General features: G+C 46.3%; 1 protein-coding gene across 1 annotated transcript in view; it reads right to left on the minus strand.

Moving 5' to 3' along the window:
* LOC111148626 (intraflagellar transport 43) overlaps nucleotides 1-17,014 on the minus strand; it is an 81,038-nt gene that overhangs the window by 40,520 nt on the left and 23,504 nt on the right. Inside the window, exon 3 of the mRNA XM_022505366.1 lies at nucleotides 9,798-9,862. Within this exon, the coding sequence (XP_022361074.1) occupies nucleotides 9,798-9,862 (65 nt within the window). The remainder of the gene's footprint in view (nucleotides 1-9,797; nucleotides 9,863-17,014) is intronic.

The following is a 17,014-nucleotide window of genomic DNA, read 5'->3' on the forward strand; positions in this document are numbered from 1 at the left end:
TTCGAATACTCTGTTATGTATATTCCTAATGTATATAAAAATAAATAAAATTCAGATTCACTGAAGAGTGCTAATGTCTCAAAAGATATCACCAAGTTATGCAATGACTTGGATATAGGAGTTTGTCTGAAGGGTGACTTTTAGTAAGGACCTCATTGCTGTGCACTGCGGGGCCGAGTGGGAAATGACAGTCCTGTTATTATCTATTATTCTCACTCCTTCCCACCAACCAGCTACCAAAACCGATAAAATCTACCAGAATGGTGCAGGTGTGTGCAAGGCCTAGGGACAGCTGGGCACACTCCACACCTCCCACTACTTCATGGAGGACACTTCTTTCTTCGTGAGTTATTTCACTGCAATACAGTCTAGGTGTTCTTTATTTCATCTGCGGATTCTACTGAACATATGTAATTTCCAGCAATAAACAATGCAATTGAATTCCAATTAAAAAAACAAACTATGCATTCTCCAAGTTCAATTAAAATAGAAACTAATCTAGACCTTCCTTTACCAACTTTCTGTCCAGGCTCTGAACATAGGTGGAGAGCAAAGCCAGAAACTGCTGTTTGGGAGCCTACACAGAAGAAACGAATACAAGGTGTACATTAAAGAGATCTGCTGTTGAGGCCGAGGTTACCTTTTCTGAATACGCCATGTCTTGGAGGCCACGGAGTGGAACTTCATAAATGCATGAAAAAGCACAAGAGAAAGTCGAGACAGAAGTTTACACTGGAGGCTCTCGTGGGCATCTCCAAAAGCCACAGAAACAGGGACATGGCACCCAAGCCCAGGCACGGCCACTGGAAATGGGTGCACAACTAGCTAGCGAGGACTTTCCTTTCTCACCAGCTCATATGCAACCGCTTCACTGATTTCACCTGATCTTGGACACTCATCTCTCATGGCCAACCTCACTGAGAACCAAGTTCACCCACGGTGCCCATGACCCCCAGTCCCACCATGCCGACCCCGGGTTCCTTGTGATGGTTGGCAGCATGTGGAAAATAAATTCTCAATATTTCTAATTTGTTTTGTTTTGCTTTGAAAACTAAACAAAATTATGTTTATTGATGAAAATCTGAAGGTCAAGGATTAAGATCTTATAGTTGGAAGTACAGACCTGGGGCTACTTGGTCCCTTTTTAATTATTGGAGCTCTGTAAGAAAAGTCCCAAACTCACTGATCAGGCATGAACTGAGCACCTCAATGTGCTGGGCACTACAGACTCAGAAACAACATACAGACAAAAATCTCTAGGAAAGTAACCGTTGACTAGTTACTAGTAATACCAATGCAGAGGCAGCTGCAGCTCTCAGGTCAGCAGAAGAGAAAAAAGGAAAAACAAATAGGGAAGAGAAAGAGCCACAGGTGGTAAAACATTACCCAGAAGGGTGTTTGCTGTACCAGCCTTTCTACCTTCTTACAGGTTTGAAACTTTCTGAAATAAAGATGGGGGTAGTGGGGGGAAGGCAGGATTATAGACATGAATTGTATTTCAGGCCACCAATGAGGTGACAAAAGAGTTCTTTATACAAGAATTTTTGTTAAGGGAAAATTGGAAAATCACCATTTAACGTCCTTCAATTGAAATCACGCTCTAGGCCACAATTCTGCATGGACGCTAGGACTTCTAGGTGGGAGTTTGGTGGGGGGCGGAAATGGAGGGCACATTCCTGGCCCCACTCATCGATCACAGCCTTGCCTCACACGGAGCCCCCGTACACCTGCGCCTCTCACACCTGCCTGTGCCTTCCCATGCAACGCAGGAGGATGGGCAGAGCACCACCCTCAAAGTATTCCTGCCAACATGGTGAGCCGGAGTCTAACTTGTTATATCTAGATGTAACTACAGCTACACAAGGAACGTGAAGGACGGAGGAACAAGCGAAACGCCATAATCAGGAAGCGCGAGCCAAATCCAGAATGTGGGACATTCCACAAGACAAGGAAAGAAAGAAAGAAAGAAAAGGGAAGGGAAGGAAGAGGAAAGAAAAAAGAAAAAAAGAAAAAAAATCAACAGCATAGAGAAAAAGGGAGGCAGGGGTGTTGCAGAACGAAAGGGAGACTAAAGACATCTAATAACTAAATATAAGGTGTAGACCTTGATTTGCCCTTTTTACAATCCAACTGTAAAAAGACATCTTTGAGACAATGGAAGGATCTGAATATGGCTAGATATCAGATGACATTAAGGGATGATTTTTAATTTTGACAGACAGGATAATGGAATGATGGTTAATAAACAAAAATAGTCCTTATCAGTTAATAAAGATTATCTTCAGCAGGAGAGGAAGGAGGGAGGGGAACAATGACGTTCTTTCTATATGGTCAAGCTTCTCTGTTTATCCTTAGACTCATAAAGGATAAAAGATTTCTCACATCTCTATGTATACCTTCTTAATGCTAAGTAACTACATACAAACACACATACACATATAGATAGAAAGCCCAGTACTATACCACACACACAACACACACACCCCTCCAGTCCTTCCTTCATCTTTTTCAAAACATAAAACACTTAAAACTATCATTGTAGTGACGCCTGGGTGGCTCCGTCAGTTGAGTGTCTGCCTTCAGCTCAGGTCATGATCCCAGGATCCTGGGATTGAGCCCTGTGTCAGGCTCCCTGCTCAGCGAGGAGTCTGCTTCTCCCTCTCCCTCTGTGTGTTCTCTCTCTCAAATGAATAAACAAAATATTAAAAAAAAAACTATCATTTTAATGGAAAACTCGGGTGACAGACAAGACCGCGCATGTGGTCACAGCCTAGGGACCTTGGCAACCGTTGGCCTGGCCCCGCGGCCCTGCGGCCGAGCACCCACATCTTGGCACGCTGATACCCACCGGGCAGCACAGGGCACACCAGTGGAGAAATTCCAGCTAAGCTGCCCTCCGTGCTAAGAAACTGACTCCCATGGGGAGAGAAAGCCTGTCACAATGCTGGTGCAAGAGGACAATACACATGTTTGCAACGGTGCTTATAGATCTAGAAGCCTGGAGGCTCTGTGAGTTTTTGCCTTTCACACTTTTGTGGCCTAATAAGAATGAACTATTTGCTGCTAACAAGAAGGTAGGGAGACTCTGGTATGGCAATGACACACACACACAGAGAGGACAGAAGCCCTTTAGTATTCTTGGAACATCTATGCCATTAAAAAAGAGAGAGAGAGAGAGAGAGAAGGAGGAGGGAAGGGGGCAACCTCGGGCCTGGCACTCGGCTGTTCTCCCGCCATCTTGATGTCCTTGACGCGTGCAGATGGTGTGGAAGTGCTGGCACCAGAACGGCCCAGGAGAAGGAACAAGCGGCCAATGGAGATTTATGTGAGGAGAGTGAGATGGACAAGGTAAAATTGTCAGGAGGAGTTGTTAGAAAGTAAAATATATTGTGACAATTCCACTCCTGCCGTTCATCAATAAACTGACAGATCATTTAGTGTCAATTAGGAGTGATAGATGGACAAGTCCCCATGATCCTGGGCCAAAATTAATGGCTGGGAGGGAGAGGGTGATTGAAAATGACGGCTGACATTGAGAGCAAAGTCCTGAAAGTCCCTGAGGGGCCATTACTTGCCTCATTCCCTTGCAGATCAATGCAGGGACAAACCCAAAAACAGACACTTTGAGACAAAACTTAATCAGACTACCTTTCCTTCCTCTCTTTACCAGGTCTAGTTGCCTCTTGTTCAGCTCTGTTCTCCATGGCCAAGTCAGCGACCCACAGGCTATAAGGGCCCCAGATGGAATCTTTGGCATAGCTATGACTTTGGTGCCTGGAGAAGGAAAGGTAGTGATCCCAATAGGCCCCAGGATATTCCTGAATACAGCCCTTTCCTGCGGCTCGGGGACAAGCATGGGAGTCCTGGCATCCAGAATCTCTAGCCAGTGTGGTGGGTGATACACGTTCTGCTCTCTATCTTGGGCAGTGTCATACAAATAAAATAAATCCCAGAAATTCATATCCCTGGGCTATAAGCTCCTGGTTCATATCTGGAATTAGCCCTTCTACCTCCCACTGGCAACAAGACAGCTGTAGACCTCTGTAAACCTCCTTTTCCTCCTACCTCCCTTGTAGAGAGGTACCTACCTTCTAGAATGGAGCCTACCCAACAGAGCTGGTACAATGCGCCTATAAGGAACAGCTGTGGACTAAATGTTTATATGCCCCCCAAATTCATACACTGAAACCCTAATCCCTAACGTGATGGCACTTGGAAGTGGGGCCTTTGGGAGCTAATCGGAGTTAGAGGAGGTCCTAAGGGACCCACATTGGGATTGGTGCCCTTATACAATGAAGAGATACGAGATCTCCCTCTCTCTATATACACACCAAGGAAGGCTGTGTGAGGATATAACCAGGAAGAGGCCCTCAACAAGAACCAGACCATGCTGGGAACTTGACCTTGGACTTCTGGCTTCCAGAACTAGCAATCAAGGTGACAGATACACGTTTGTTGTTTCAGCCACCCCGTCGATGGCATTCCGTTCTAGCGGCCTGAACGAAGTCAGTGCCATTATTGTTTCAAAAGAATTCAAGTAGAGTGCATGACTTTCCAGCATGAATTCCCTGCTCTAAGCAATAAGGTTACTATCCCTGCAACACTTCTCAGTACACCAAGGCTCTCCTCATGATCCTCTGCGCATGCGAGTCCACCCAGCCTGACCCCTGTGTCCTCTGCAAGGGACCCCCAGTCCCTGTGATCTGTCTCTCCTCCGATGTCCCATCACCGGCGTGAGCCAGGCTCTCCTCCGATGTCCCATCACCGGTGTGAGCCAGAACAATGTGCTCCTTCCATTGTTCCTGATTTTCGTGAGCAAAAATCCCCGATCTTCCCAATGCAAACCCAAGCTCTTGCAGGGCAGGAAGCACAGCCGCACTCTGTCCTCGCTGGAGTGCCCTGCGAGGCACAGGCGGCCACGCTTTCCAACCTGAATGGGTGGGTCCTCGATGTGGCCCGACGACGGCCGCTCCTACCCCTGGCCAGCAGCCTGCTCCTCTTCCTGCCACACGCCTGGCCTACCTTGCTGCCAGAGGCCAGCTCTCCTCGGCTCCAGCAAGCTCAATGGTCTGCCTTTCTACTTTGGAAAAAGAAGAAAACCAAAGGGCCAATCCAAAATGAAATTCCCCCAACTCCCTACTCCCTCAACTTCTCTTGATAGCTTACCCAGCCTTTCCAAGCTCCCTCTTATCTTGGAGGAAAAACGTCCCTGCCTCCTTCTGTCCAAGGTTTATTGACCTCTCTTGGAAGGTTTTATCCTTCCAAGGATCCTGCTCCTTCCAATCCTTCCTGTTTTACGTGCAAGCACTCTTCGCCCACGTACGACACACATGGTTCTTTTTTTTTTTTTTTAAAGATTTTACTTATTTATTTGACAGACAGAGATCACAAGTAGGCAGAGAGGCAGGCAGAGAGAGAGGAGGGAGTAGGCTCCCTGCTGAGCAGAGAGCCCGATGTGGGGCTCGATCCCAGGACCTGAGCCGAAGGCAGAGGCTTTAACCCACTGAGCCACCCAGGCGCCCGACACACATGGTTCTTGACACAAACCTCTCCTTCCAAATACTGTCCCTTATTTTCCTTTCTTTGTCAGGGAAGATCACCATTTCTTCACCTCAGTTCCTCTTCAGCCCCAATGCTTCTGCCCCAGTGCAAATCACCGTAACTTTCTCAACGGCCCCTAGTAACCTCCAAACAGCCAAATCCAAGGCTCTGTCCTTGGCTTCTGTCTGTGTAGATGACCAAGTTGTACCTCCCTTTTGGCCTCTCTTCCAGACTCCCAAACTGTGGAAAATTATCTATGTGGACCATCACCAGCCTACAAATCAGGTCTCCCCTTCTGCGTTCCCTACCTGATGGCACCGCCCCCAACCAAGTCATTGAAGCGAGGCCCCTTGCAGAACCTGCCACTCCTCCCTCCTTTGCCCTGTATCCAACCAATGGTCCCCAGAGCTCCTCTCCTATCCAGGCTCACACCACTGCCCTCATCCAGCTCTTATCATCCTTCAAATAGAGTATTACCTTTCCAACCACGCTTCCAACCTTCCAGATCTCCACTTCCCACACTGACAGCAAAGTGACCTGATCTGAGAGCAAAAACACCAATGAGATCATTCATTTGTTCAACGGGCAGTCACGGAGCACTGCTTATGGACTGGCACTATTCGAGGTACGGGGCATAGGTAAATAAGAGTGTGTCTCCTCTCGAGAAGCTTACCTGTAACGTAAGAGAGAGAAAGAGACTGCATGTATGTGCACCCACAAATACACACATGTACGTACGCATATATGTCACATGCAGATACATGAAGAGATGGGAGCACAGAGTGATAAGGGGAGCTATTTTTCATAAACTGAGGTCAGGGAGCACCTTGCCGGCCATGGTAAGAACTTGGGGATTTACTTGACTGTGGGGAATCCCACTGGAGGGCTCCGAGGAGACAAGGGAAATGACCTTGCTTGTGTTTTAAAAAGGTCCTTCTGGCTCTGTGGAGATAAGACGGAGGGAGAAAGGATGCAGGGGGAGACCAGTCCGGGACGTTCTCGGTCAAGCTGGTGCTAGAAATGACAGTGGCCACAGCCGAGCACCGGCGGTGCAGACCACAGACGTATTTCACCTGTAGACTTCACCTGCTTTGCTGACAGACCGAACATGGGCTGAGATGAAAAGTGGGGTCCAGGAGGATTCCAAAGTTTATGGTTGGAAGTAACGGGGAGGCCAGAGTCACCATTTACAGAGATCTGAGGGAGACTCTGGTAGGTGCAGGTTAGGGGATGGGACAGGAGGGGTAACAAGGAGGAGCACTGATTCAGATATGCTGTGACTGAGTCGTGTATCCAAGTGGAAACTTCACCTGGATGACTGGATGTTCGGGGACAGGACTAGATGGATATATATTTTGGAGGTGTCGCTGTGAAGGTGATAGTCAAACTCCCGAAACTGGGTCGAGATCCTGTAAGCGCGTATGTTGACACAGAAGAGAGAAGGTTCAAGGATGGGCACTAGGTTCCCCAACATTGAGAGAAGTCAACACTAGGCCACAGACTGAGGAGACACACAAGATAATACTTTAAAAGGTAACATATGAAATGGAAAAATATCTTTTTCCTGGAGCAAACTGATTTGCTTTGGAAAAATCTTCAATATATTCATTGATATATTCATTTAAAATATTCATTTTTGAGATTTCCTTTTGTTCTCTAGGCAGCAGATACAAGGTTTGTCTCATCTCCATATTTCAAAGTAAATTCCAGATATTACAAGCACTAAAATCCCCTAATACCTTGGAAAAATGGGGCGACTCTGGGAGACTCTCACTGATATATGAGACCTACATTTCAAAGTTACCTTCTTCTCCTTGGTTAGCACTAGAAAGTGGTGCTATGTTCTAAAGCAAAGAGTGGTATTTGCCAGCAAATGAATCGATGGAAAGACCACTGGAACACAATGATAAGTCTGAAAGTAGACTCAGGTATGTGTGAAGGTGTAGAATTATGATATAGGTGATTTCTAAACTTACCAGAGAAAGACGGATTTTTAAATAAATGGTGGTGGGACCATAGTCATTTGGAAACAGATAAAACTGATCCATACCTTATATCATGCAGTAGAATTAATTCTGAATGGACCAGAGATCTAAATTTTTAAAATGAAAGGGTGGGGGGCGCCTGGGTGGCTCAGTGGGTTAAGGCTCTGCCTTCGGCTCAGGTCATGGTCTCAGGGTCCTGGGATCAAGCCCCGCATCGGGCTCTCTGCTCAGCAGTGAGCCTGCTTCCCCCTCTCTCTGCCTGCCTCTCTGCCTACTTGTGGTCTCTCTCTCTCTCTGTCAAATAAATAAATAAAATCTTTAAAAAAAAAAAAATGAAAGGGTGGGGTCATTTTCCAATAAAAGATTATCTCTAAAAACTGGCAGTTAGCTTGTGGGTCAAAGTTTGCTGAATCCGGGGCACCCGGGTGGCTCAGTTGTTAAGCAGCTGCCTTCGGCTCAGGTCATGATCCCAGGGTCCTGGGATCGAGCCCCGCATCAGGCTCCCTGCTCAGCAGGAAGCCTGCTTCTCCCTCTCCTACTCCCCCTGCTTGTGTTCCCTCTCTTGCTGTCTCTCTCTGTCAAATAAATTTTAAAAATCTTCAAAAAAAAAAAAGTTTGCTGAATCCTAGTATATAGAAACAAAGAAGAGTAAATTAAAATTGTATATGCTTATGTTTAATTCTGCAAAAAAGAGTATAGGTCAGATAGACCAGAAGCTAATAAAGAGGTTACCCATAGGGGATGGATGGAAATGAGGTGGAGGGAGTAAGGATGGCAGTGAGACATCTCTGAGTGTGTTTCTATACCATTTTCATATGATAAGAAGTATATCAAATCACCTTTTCTTGCCCAAAACCTACAATTTGAACCTGATCATGAGGAATCAGAGAAAACCAGAATTTAAGACATTCTACAAGACAACTGGCCAGGACTCCTCAAAAAAAAAAAAAAAACAATATCTGAGAAAGCAAGGGAGGAATTGGGATTATTTTAGAACAAGAACAATATTTCAGATAAGATGAATTTATCTAAACAAATGTATCTACATAAACTTAAATAAAAGTTATTCTGGCTATAAAGAGGCAGAACTACCCGACATAAAGGGTGAACTCTGACGGGATCCTGGGGCTATAAAAGACATTTCGGGACACCTGGGTAAATTTAAATATAAATTCTTATTAAATATTAAATCATTATGAAATTACTTGGATGTGAGAATTACACGGTGATCATCTGGAAAATGTCCTTAATCTTGAGAGATGTGTGCTGAAGTATTCAGAAGTGAAACATCATGACTTCTGCAACCTGTCTTCAAATGATTCAGGGGGAATAAGTGTATGTGTGTGAGACAGAGCGGGTAAAGGAAGGGAGGAAAGAAAAAGGGTATATTTTTAAGGCACAGGTATATTTTTAAGGTATATTTTTAAGGCAATAAGTGCTGAAGGAAATTCAAGATAACAGTAACGTCTGTATTTTAAGGAAAAAATTCCCTTCCCAAGTCTACCTTAAATAGTTAAACTTGATAGTCGGCGATCCTCTGCGGGTGTAGTAAATATTCTTTTCTGGTTTACTTTTCTTCTACTACTTTGTGCAAGGGATTAAAGACCAAAGTGGTTTGTAATCCCACAGTGACTAATGGGCAATTCTGTTCTATTTAGAAAGTTACTTTAAGAACACAGAATGAGGGGCACCTGGGTGGCTCAGTGGGTTAAAGCCTCTGCCTTCGGCTCAGGTCATGATCTCAGGGTCCTGGGATCGAGCCCCACATCAGGCTCTCTGCTCAGCAGGAAGCCTGCTTCCCTTCCTCTCTCTGCCTGCCTCTCTGGCTACTTGTGATCTCTGCCTGTCAAATAAACAAATAAAATCTTTTAAAAAAATGTTCTAAAACTAGGACACCTGGGTGACTCAGTTGGTTAAGCATCTGCCTTCTGCTCAGGTCATGACCCCGGGATCCTGGGATGGAGTCCCGTATCAGGTTCTCTGCTCAGCAGGGAGTCTGCTTCTCCCTCTCCCTCTGCCCCTCCCCACTGCTTGTACTCTCTCAAATAAAGAAATAAATCTTAAAAAAAAAAAAAAGTTTTAAATTGACTGTGGTGTTGGTAGCACAACTCTGTTGGGGCACCAAGAATGACTGACTGACTTATACATTTTATATGGGTGAATTACATGGAATAAGAATTATACCTCAAGAGAGCTGTTCTAAAAAAATTAAAGAAAAACAACCCAAGAGCCAAGTGCCCACGTCCACACTCACGAGCTGCTGGCACTTACTTTGAAGACTTCACGGAGTCATCTGCCCAGCCTCCTTGCCTGCGGGGCGGTTTGGGAGGGGGAGCCTGAAAGGGGAAGAGAAGCCAAAATCACAGTCAGTCACCACTGGCATTCATGCATGCAGGGGATGAGGCTGAGGCCACCTCAACCAATATTCTATCAAAATCTTTCCAATAAAAATATAGTAACCTTTCTAATTGACTTTCAAAATCTGGATGCTTTTGAGCCCTTCGGGTGGGTGTTTAAAAGCAAGATCCGTAGGGCAAGATCTGGATGGCAGAGTCTACTGAAAGCCTTAGGTGGCTGCCCTGGTGGCTCAGAGAGTTGGTTGAGCAACTGCTTTCAGCTCAGGTCATGATCCTGGATTCCCGGGATTGAGTCCCATATTGGGCTCCCTGCTCAGTGGGGGGTTTGCTTCTCCCTCTGACCTTCCCCCTCTCATGCTCGCTCTCTCTTATTCTCTCTCTTTCAAATAAATACATACATTCTCTCTCTAATAAATAAATAAATAATCTAAAAAGAAAAAAAAAAGAAATGCTTCATACTTTTTAAGCCAGCAATTCTAATCCAAGGAATCCCAAAGAAACAATCAGAGAGAGAGGTAAGGGCTGTTTCTGAATAGTAAACAACTCAAAACCAAAATAGACGATAATAAGACATTACGTAAATCATGGAACACACATGTGAAAATACTATGTAATAACAAAGAACTATGGTAAAAAAGAATACTTAATGAGATGAGAATGTTCGGTATATGGTAACTCTTAAAAAAACATATTGCAAAACAATAGGTATATGCTTCCAATTTAAGGAAAAGATTTTTAATACATAATATCTAGTGTTAACTAGCTATAAGTACATGAATGAGAGGGATTCTAGGGACATAACTGTGGGCAATTTTTTTAGTCCCTTCTTTGTGTTGTTGTGCATGGTCTAATTTTTTTTTTATAATCACCTTATATTACTTTTATAAACTGAAAGGTAATAAAAGATGTAAGACGAAGGTTTGCTTAATAGACATAAATTAAATGGGTGGGTTACAAATCTACTCAAATTACTTAGGGAAGAGGGAGTCACATGCCAAGGATGCATTCAGGAGCCTAAGTGCAGGCGTTCTGGTCCAGCATACCTCAACTGGAAATACCAAGGGGATGTCAAGCAATCCACTGAGTCAGTCAAGTTGGATAAAAGAGCAAAGAACACTTCCTACTTTCCATTCCCCAGCATTCCCCTGGGACTGTTTTTTGAGGCATCAATTTCCTTATTCTAACAATGGCATATATTTGTAATTCTTAGTCTTAAGAGATACTTTGATGAATGGACTTAAAACATGGGTTGGCCAACTTTTTCTACAGAGGGTTGAGTAGTTTTGATTCTGCAGGCCATATAGCCTTTGTTCCAAATCAATTCTGATACTGTAAGGCAATAAAGAGCTATGGACCATAAGTGAACAAATGGGTGTCTCTGTGTTCCAATAAAACTTTATAAAAATAAGCAGTGGGCCAATTTAGCAGGAAGGATGTGGTTTGCAGAACCTTGAACTAAAATGTGGCATTGCAACATCCTTTAAATTGATCACTTAAAGCCTAACTTGTAACTTTTAAAGAAAACATCCTCTCAACATGCCAAAATACATTTATACTTTCCATATTTTATTTTGCACCAAGATACATTTCCTTTCTGGCTTCTCTCGTAGCATGGGACTTTCTTCAGAGTGAGCCAGAACCTGCTGGAAATGGCTAACTGAGAAGAAATCAAGCCCCAGGATGCCTGTATCCAACTCAGATCCCAGGAAATGGTAAGCGGAGCTTTAGAGAAAACAAACTTGAGTTTTCTTTGCCAGAGGCAGGTAATGGAGCTATGTGGGGGACTCTGTTAGAAAAGCCGAGAATGCCAAAGTGGAGAACAAGCTATTATTTGTCTCTACCAGAGGGATAGAAGAAGACAGACCAAGAGATGCTCACTGGTGCTTCCCACTCCACATACCCTTATCTGCTGTCCCTGCCACCCACACTCACCCACCCCAAGGCCACGAGGGGAAGCCTTGTAGTCCAAGACCCCCGTTGCCCTGAGACATTGACTGAACCAGGGTGCACCAGTATGACCCCGCTGGAACCAATCGATATGCCTGTCCCAGAGCTCCAGAACTGAGGCTCAGAGGCTGGGCTGTTCGGACGGCATGAGCATTGGAACTATAAGGACCAGCGGGAATTAGAAAAACCCCAAAGTGCCAAAAACCAAAGTTGTATAAGCAGAAAATGACAATCTTGCCCTGTCGACCTCCTACTGTGTATAAAGCACTGTGCTAGGGAGGCCTGATAGGTTAAAGAGAAGAGAACCACACGGGGCTCCTCTGAGGATGTCCGAAGGCAATCTGGCCTACAGGCAATCCTGGGGCTTCTGAAGGTGACATCCCACGCTTCTCCACCCAAGGACAGGACCACCTTGTGATAATGAATATTCCTGAATGTGGAGGTCACAGATGTGTAGCCACACGTTGTGTGTGGACAGACAGCGGCTTCTTGGTGTGTTTTTCTTTTTAAATTTAGGCTACCACTGTAAAACTGGACGACTTCCACATAAAATGTCATTTTCCAGCTTCTCTCGAAAAACTCTAAGAGCCAGTAACAGTGGGGCTGGTTATGAGTGGCAGCGGTCCCTGAAAACAGGACCTGCATGTTCCAGGTGGCCCCAGTCCTCACTCTCCCTCTCTGCCTCCTTCCTGCTAAAGTCAATGCCCCCTGTGGCTTACTAGTATCCCCCTTGTGCTGCTGTTTCTCTTCCAGGGCAGAATCCTGCGTTCCTGTGTCCAGCGGAAGTGGGAACGGGAAAGCTAGGTCAGCCGTTTTGAGAAAAGTGGGCAAGAGCATGTGTCTTGGTCGGGAGTGTGAGCTGACCTTGCGACTTCAGTGCGTACACTGAAGGAGCGTCTGTCTTACCCCTTGCCCCACGTCACTCCCTGAAGCTGCCTGCCCGCCCCCCACCCCCTACAGTCACCTGGGCATGTGACGCCCAGCTACCCCCCCCTCAGAGCTGGGCTTTCTTCTCTTGGCTCTGGATGTTGGAAAGCACAGAATGAACCAAGTCAAACCCAAGGTGCCACAAGGTCGGGGTGTCCGAGCCTGCCTGGCGCCTTCCCAGCGCTGGGAGCTGCAGAGAGTCCGCAAGAAGGCAGGGGACCTGCGTGGCACTGGCGGGCTCCCGCTACTTGTCTCCTGATCCCGGCAGATGCACAAGCAACAGACACTTCTGTCAAAAGGCAAACCTTTGAGTAACCGCTAAACTGTGGGACTACATCAGTGGCTTCACAGCAAGTACTTAGAGCGGCGCCGGGCACGTCGGTACCCCATCTTCCCTGTCATCATCGCCGTCGTCATCCGTATTACTCACGTCCATATATGAAAGCTCAGACTGTGGGTCATAAAATATCCTGCCCTTTAGAAAAAAGATAAAGGAAAAAAAAAAAAAAAAAAGATTCCTTTGAGCCTGGCCTGAGCTGTCACTCTGACTACTAAGGGACATTGTGTGGTTAATAAAGCTCCCTAAGATTCTAAAAACCAAAATGACCGGCTTTATCTCCTTTAACCGCAAATCCCAGGAAGCCATGGCTATTGGGGGGATGAGAACAAATCCCTTCCGGCCAGAGGAAGCACAAAGACACACTTTCTCTCATGCTCCTCCCATTACAAAATGGTACCAGCTGCTGCATTAGGACGGCAGCTTCAAAGCAAAAAGATCCCCACAGAAGAGCCACAGTTCCACGTCTGATGGGGACTGGAAAACTGGTTCCAAAGTCACAGGGTATTTTCACAAGTAACTAAAGACTTCAAGGATTGACAGGATGCCGTAAAAACCACGTAAGCTACTCTCCCATGAGAGGCCAAGAAGTTCTCTGTGCAAAGTGGGACTGAAGCAATGATTGTTCTCCCCACTCTCCACTGGGGGTCTCGGCCAACCTCAGGAGAGCGCACGGGGCAGATGGGAGACCTGAGGGGCAGGCAGAATATGCTCTCTGCAAACTAGGGCTCGGGCGTGAAGCCGGGGCTGTCTCCTTCCTCATAAGGAATCCTTATGTTCAGTCTAGCACTCTGGGGCCCAGGGTAAAAACATTTTTTTTAATACTCCCTACCATGAGTCTTATTATGGCTACACAAAGACACCCTATCTAGATGAAAGACTTAATTAGCCACTCTGAAGTGATAAAGGCTCTTCCCCAGAATTCACCTTTGTTCCCCACGTGGGGAGCCGGGCATGGTCCTATGTGCACTGGGTGAGACAGGAAAAATAGACGTCACCTCTGTCCTCAAATGTTACCTCTATTCCGTGAGGCAGAAGAGAGGTCAAATTCGGTGTATATCAGACATATACGAACTCTGTGTGATGGCATGTCAGGGCCATTGGGGAACTTAAGAGGCCACAGTGGACGTGGGACATACGCATCAGCAACGGGGGCAGGGGGCTACTCCAGGGACAGGCCACATCCATGGTCCAAGGGTGAAGCTGAGGAAATTTTGCAGTTTTCTTGCCACCTCTCGTGGTTTTACTGGAACACTCTCTCCTGTCTCATTCAGACAGAACTCAGGACACAACCGAGGATGAAATAGAACTGTGCCAGGCCAGGAAGTGCCAAAGACCCTTGGAGAGGGCAGGGAAGCTATATGGATGTGAAATATAAAGAGAGATGAAAAGGCAAAGCATTTCTGAAGGAACCAGATGCAAGGTATAGGGGTTCCAGAATAGCACATAACACTCGGGCCACAGCAAACGCTAGCAACCAATCGTCATATTTGTAGGAGTCCCTGGGAAAACTCTCCCGGAAGAGGGGGCAGTCTGAGCAGCCTGGCATCTATCCTTTTACAATGCAGGCCATAAGAGGAAGCTGATGCAACCCGGTCACAATGCAGCAATTCGACATCAGGTGCAAATGACCTCGTCTGAAACGTAAGGAGATAACCGACTTTCAGCAATGTAATTTAGAAGGTCTGGCAGGTCCTTTGGATGGACAGTCCAGCCCCTGAGAGCCTGGCTGATCTTCCTAAGAGCTACGATGACATCTAATACCCAATAAGCCCCTGTTTCAAAAAGAATGCCACGGCTTTCTCCCAGAGTGATCTGAAACTCAAGACCCACTCATAGGCCATGGCCCTCCTGTAGCTCCTTTTAGAACCAGCTGCCAGAACTCAGCTTCCCCCTTTTCCGAGGTGACAGATGAGATGTGGGGGGATGTCAGGGGCCTGCATGCGCTCCCCAGCTGAACTGTCAGGGATCCAGTCCCTGCCTGGAGTAGTGAAAGGTTGTAACCCTTCAGCTATGGGCCCTTTGTTTGGGGCCAGGGGTGCTTCCCTCTCCTGCCCATCAAGTCTGGGGAGGACAAAAAGACATGAATGTATGATTTATGCGCTCTCAAATCTTTGGTGCCTGAGTTCTCTGTGTAATGACCCCAGCATTTAAAGGAAAAGGAATTTACTCTTGCTCCATCCACTTAAACTAAAAACTTACACTTGAGGCAGGCTAAGACAGTCAGTAGGGGCATTTTTTTTTCTTCATGGAGCCCAGCAACTCTAAAATCCTCCCTTATCCACGCACTTGGGAAGACATTACCAATCTGTTTGAGTCATGACTTTGGAAGAAGTCTGTACGCTATGTCTGTGTTAGGAGGAGGGAAAACCAATAAAACAAAACAAACAAACAAAAAACCCCACCCTGGATGGGTAAGGAGGGGACAGCTCAAGTGATCTTAAAGGCCAGAATGCAGACCCGATTCCAGAATTCGTAAGTCCTGTGTCTCCTTCACATTGCTCTGCTTCTGAAAGTCAGAGGCGTAGCCCCAAGACCATCTGCAGGGAAACCCATTTCTAATTTGGGCAGATTTACTGCCAGGTAACAGTATCCAAACTTGCTTTAAGAAGGACAGAGTCTTAAAACGTGCAACACTACGAGGGCCAGAAATAGGAATGGGTGACGGGAGCCCACAGGCAGCAAGCGCATCCCACCCATTCTCTCTTGAAAGCTGGAGTCACGTCTCTGAGTGTGGGAAACGAGCACAGCCTGCTGGGGCTGCCGCCTGATGGACGGAGGGGGCAGGACCCCGCATAGCTCCTGGAGAGAAGCAAAAATGTGCTCTCTCCAAAAATAAACAGGGAGCAGGAGAGACGGAGAGTAAAGAGTTGGGAGCACGTGACTGGTGGTTGCGGTCCTGAAATACCAGCATTCTACAAAAAGGAGCCTGTGAGAGGCAGGGAGCCGGCGATTCAGGAAACGGCCTCTTTATATGGTCTCATCCGAATGGGCCAGGATTCAACGAACTGGAATTACTCTGTCACAGGGAGCCTTCGGGGCCAGACTGGCTTCTGATCTTTATATGGTTTCCCCCAGATTCTTAAGATGCCGAAATAGAAAAGATGTTGCAGTGCCAAAAAAGGAGCCTTTTGGGTTGAGAAACTTCTCACACACTCTCGAAAGTCCTGGAGAAACCCCACGATATGAATCAGTCCCAAATCCAAACGGCAACCTGCTTCAAACATTCAGTGCAAACGCACACACAAATTCCCAATAGCAAAGACATTCAGTTAGGCAAGATCCGCTGCAAACTTGACACACATCCCTCTATCTCCCAGCTGCCAGGGGCAACGCAGCTCCCGTCCTCAACCCTTGCCTGTGGGCTAAGAGCAAACTTCCCTTCCTTTCTTTAGCAACCCAATGGAAAATCCAAGAAAGGTGTTCGTTGATGCTGGGTGAGACAAGGCTAACACCGATTAAGACAGGAGTACAACGCAGGGGCTGGAGTTCATTCCTCAGATCTGTCCTCCAGCCTCCACCCTGGCTGTGACAGCTAATTCATCACAGACCTCAGTTTCTCCCTCATGGATTTAAGGTCATGGAAGGTAATGGACCATCCAAGCTTAAAACGGAACCCCTGTGAGTCAGCATAGCTCTTTCGAGATGCAATGCACGTAACAAAATGTAGAATCTGTTTTCAGTATAAGAAAGAAACCTGAGTGTCAGTAGATGTTAAAGCCATTAGGTGAAAGACTGATTGATGGGGAACCAGACATTCTCGTGGTGCCAAAGAATCGCCCCATACATCACCCGCAGTCACAAGGGAGAGAATGTTCCTTCGTCATGGAGATACCTATCATGACCCTCACTCACTGAGCAAACTTAGCAGCATGACCAGTGGGAGGCGAGAAGTTGCTGCTGGAGGCTCAGGGCCCCAC

The sequence above is a fragment of the Enhydra lutris genome, unplaced genomic scaffold (genome assembly GCF_002288905.1).
Source record: "Enhydra lutris kenyoni isolate GAN:26980312 unplaced genomic scaffold, ASM228890v2 scaffoldscaffold20, whole genome shotgun sequence".
In the NCBI taxonomy this organism is placed as follows: Eukaryota; Metazoa; Chordata; class Mammalia; order Carnivora; family Mustelidae; genus Enhydra; species Enhydra lutris.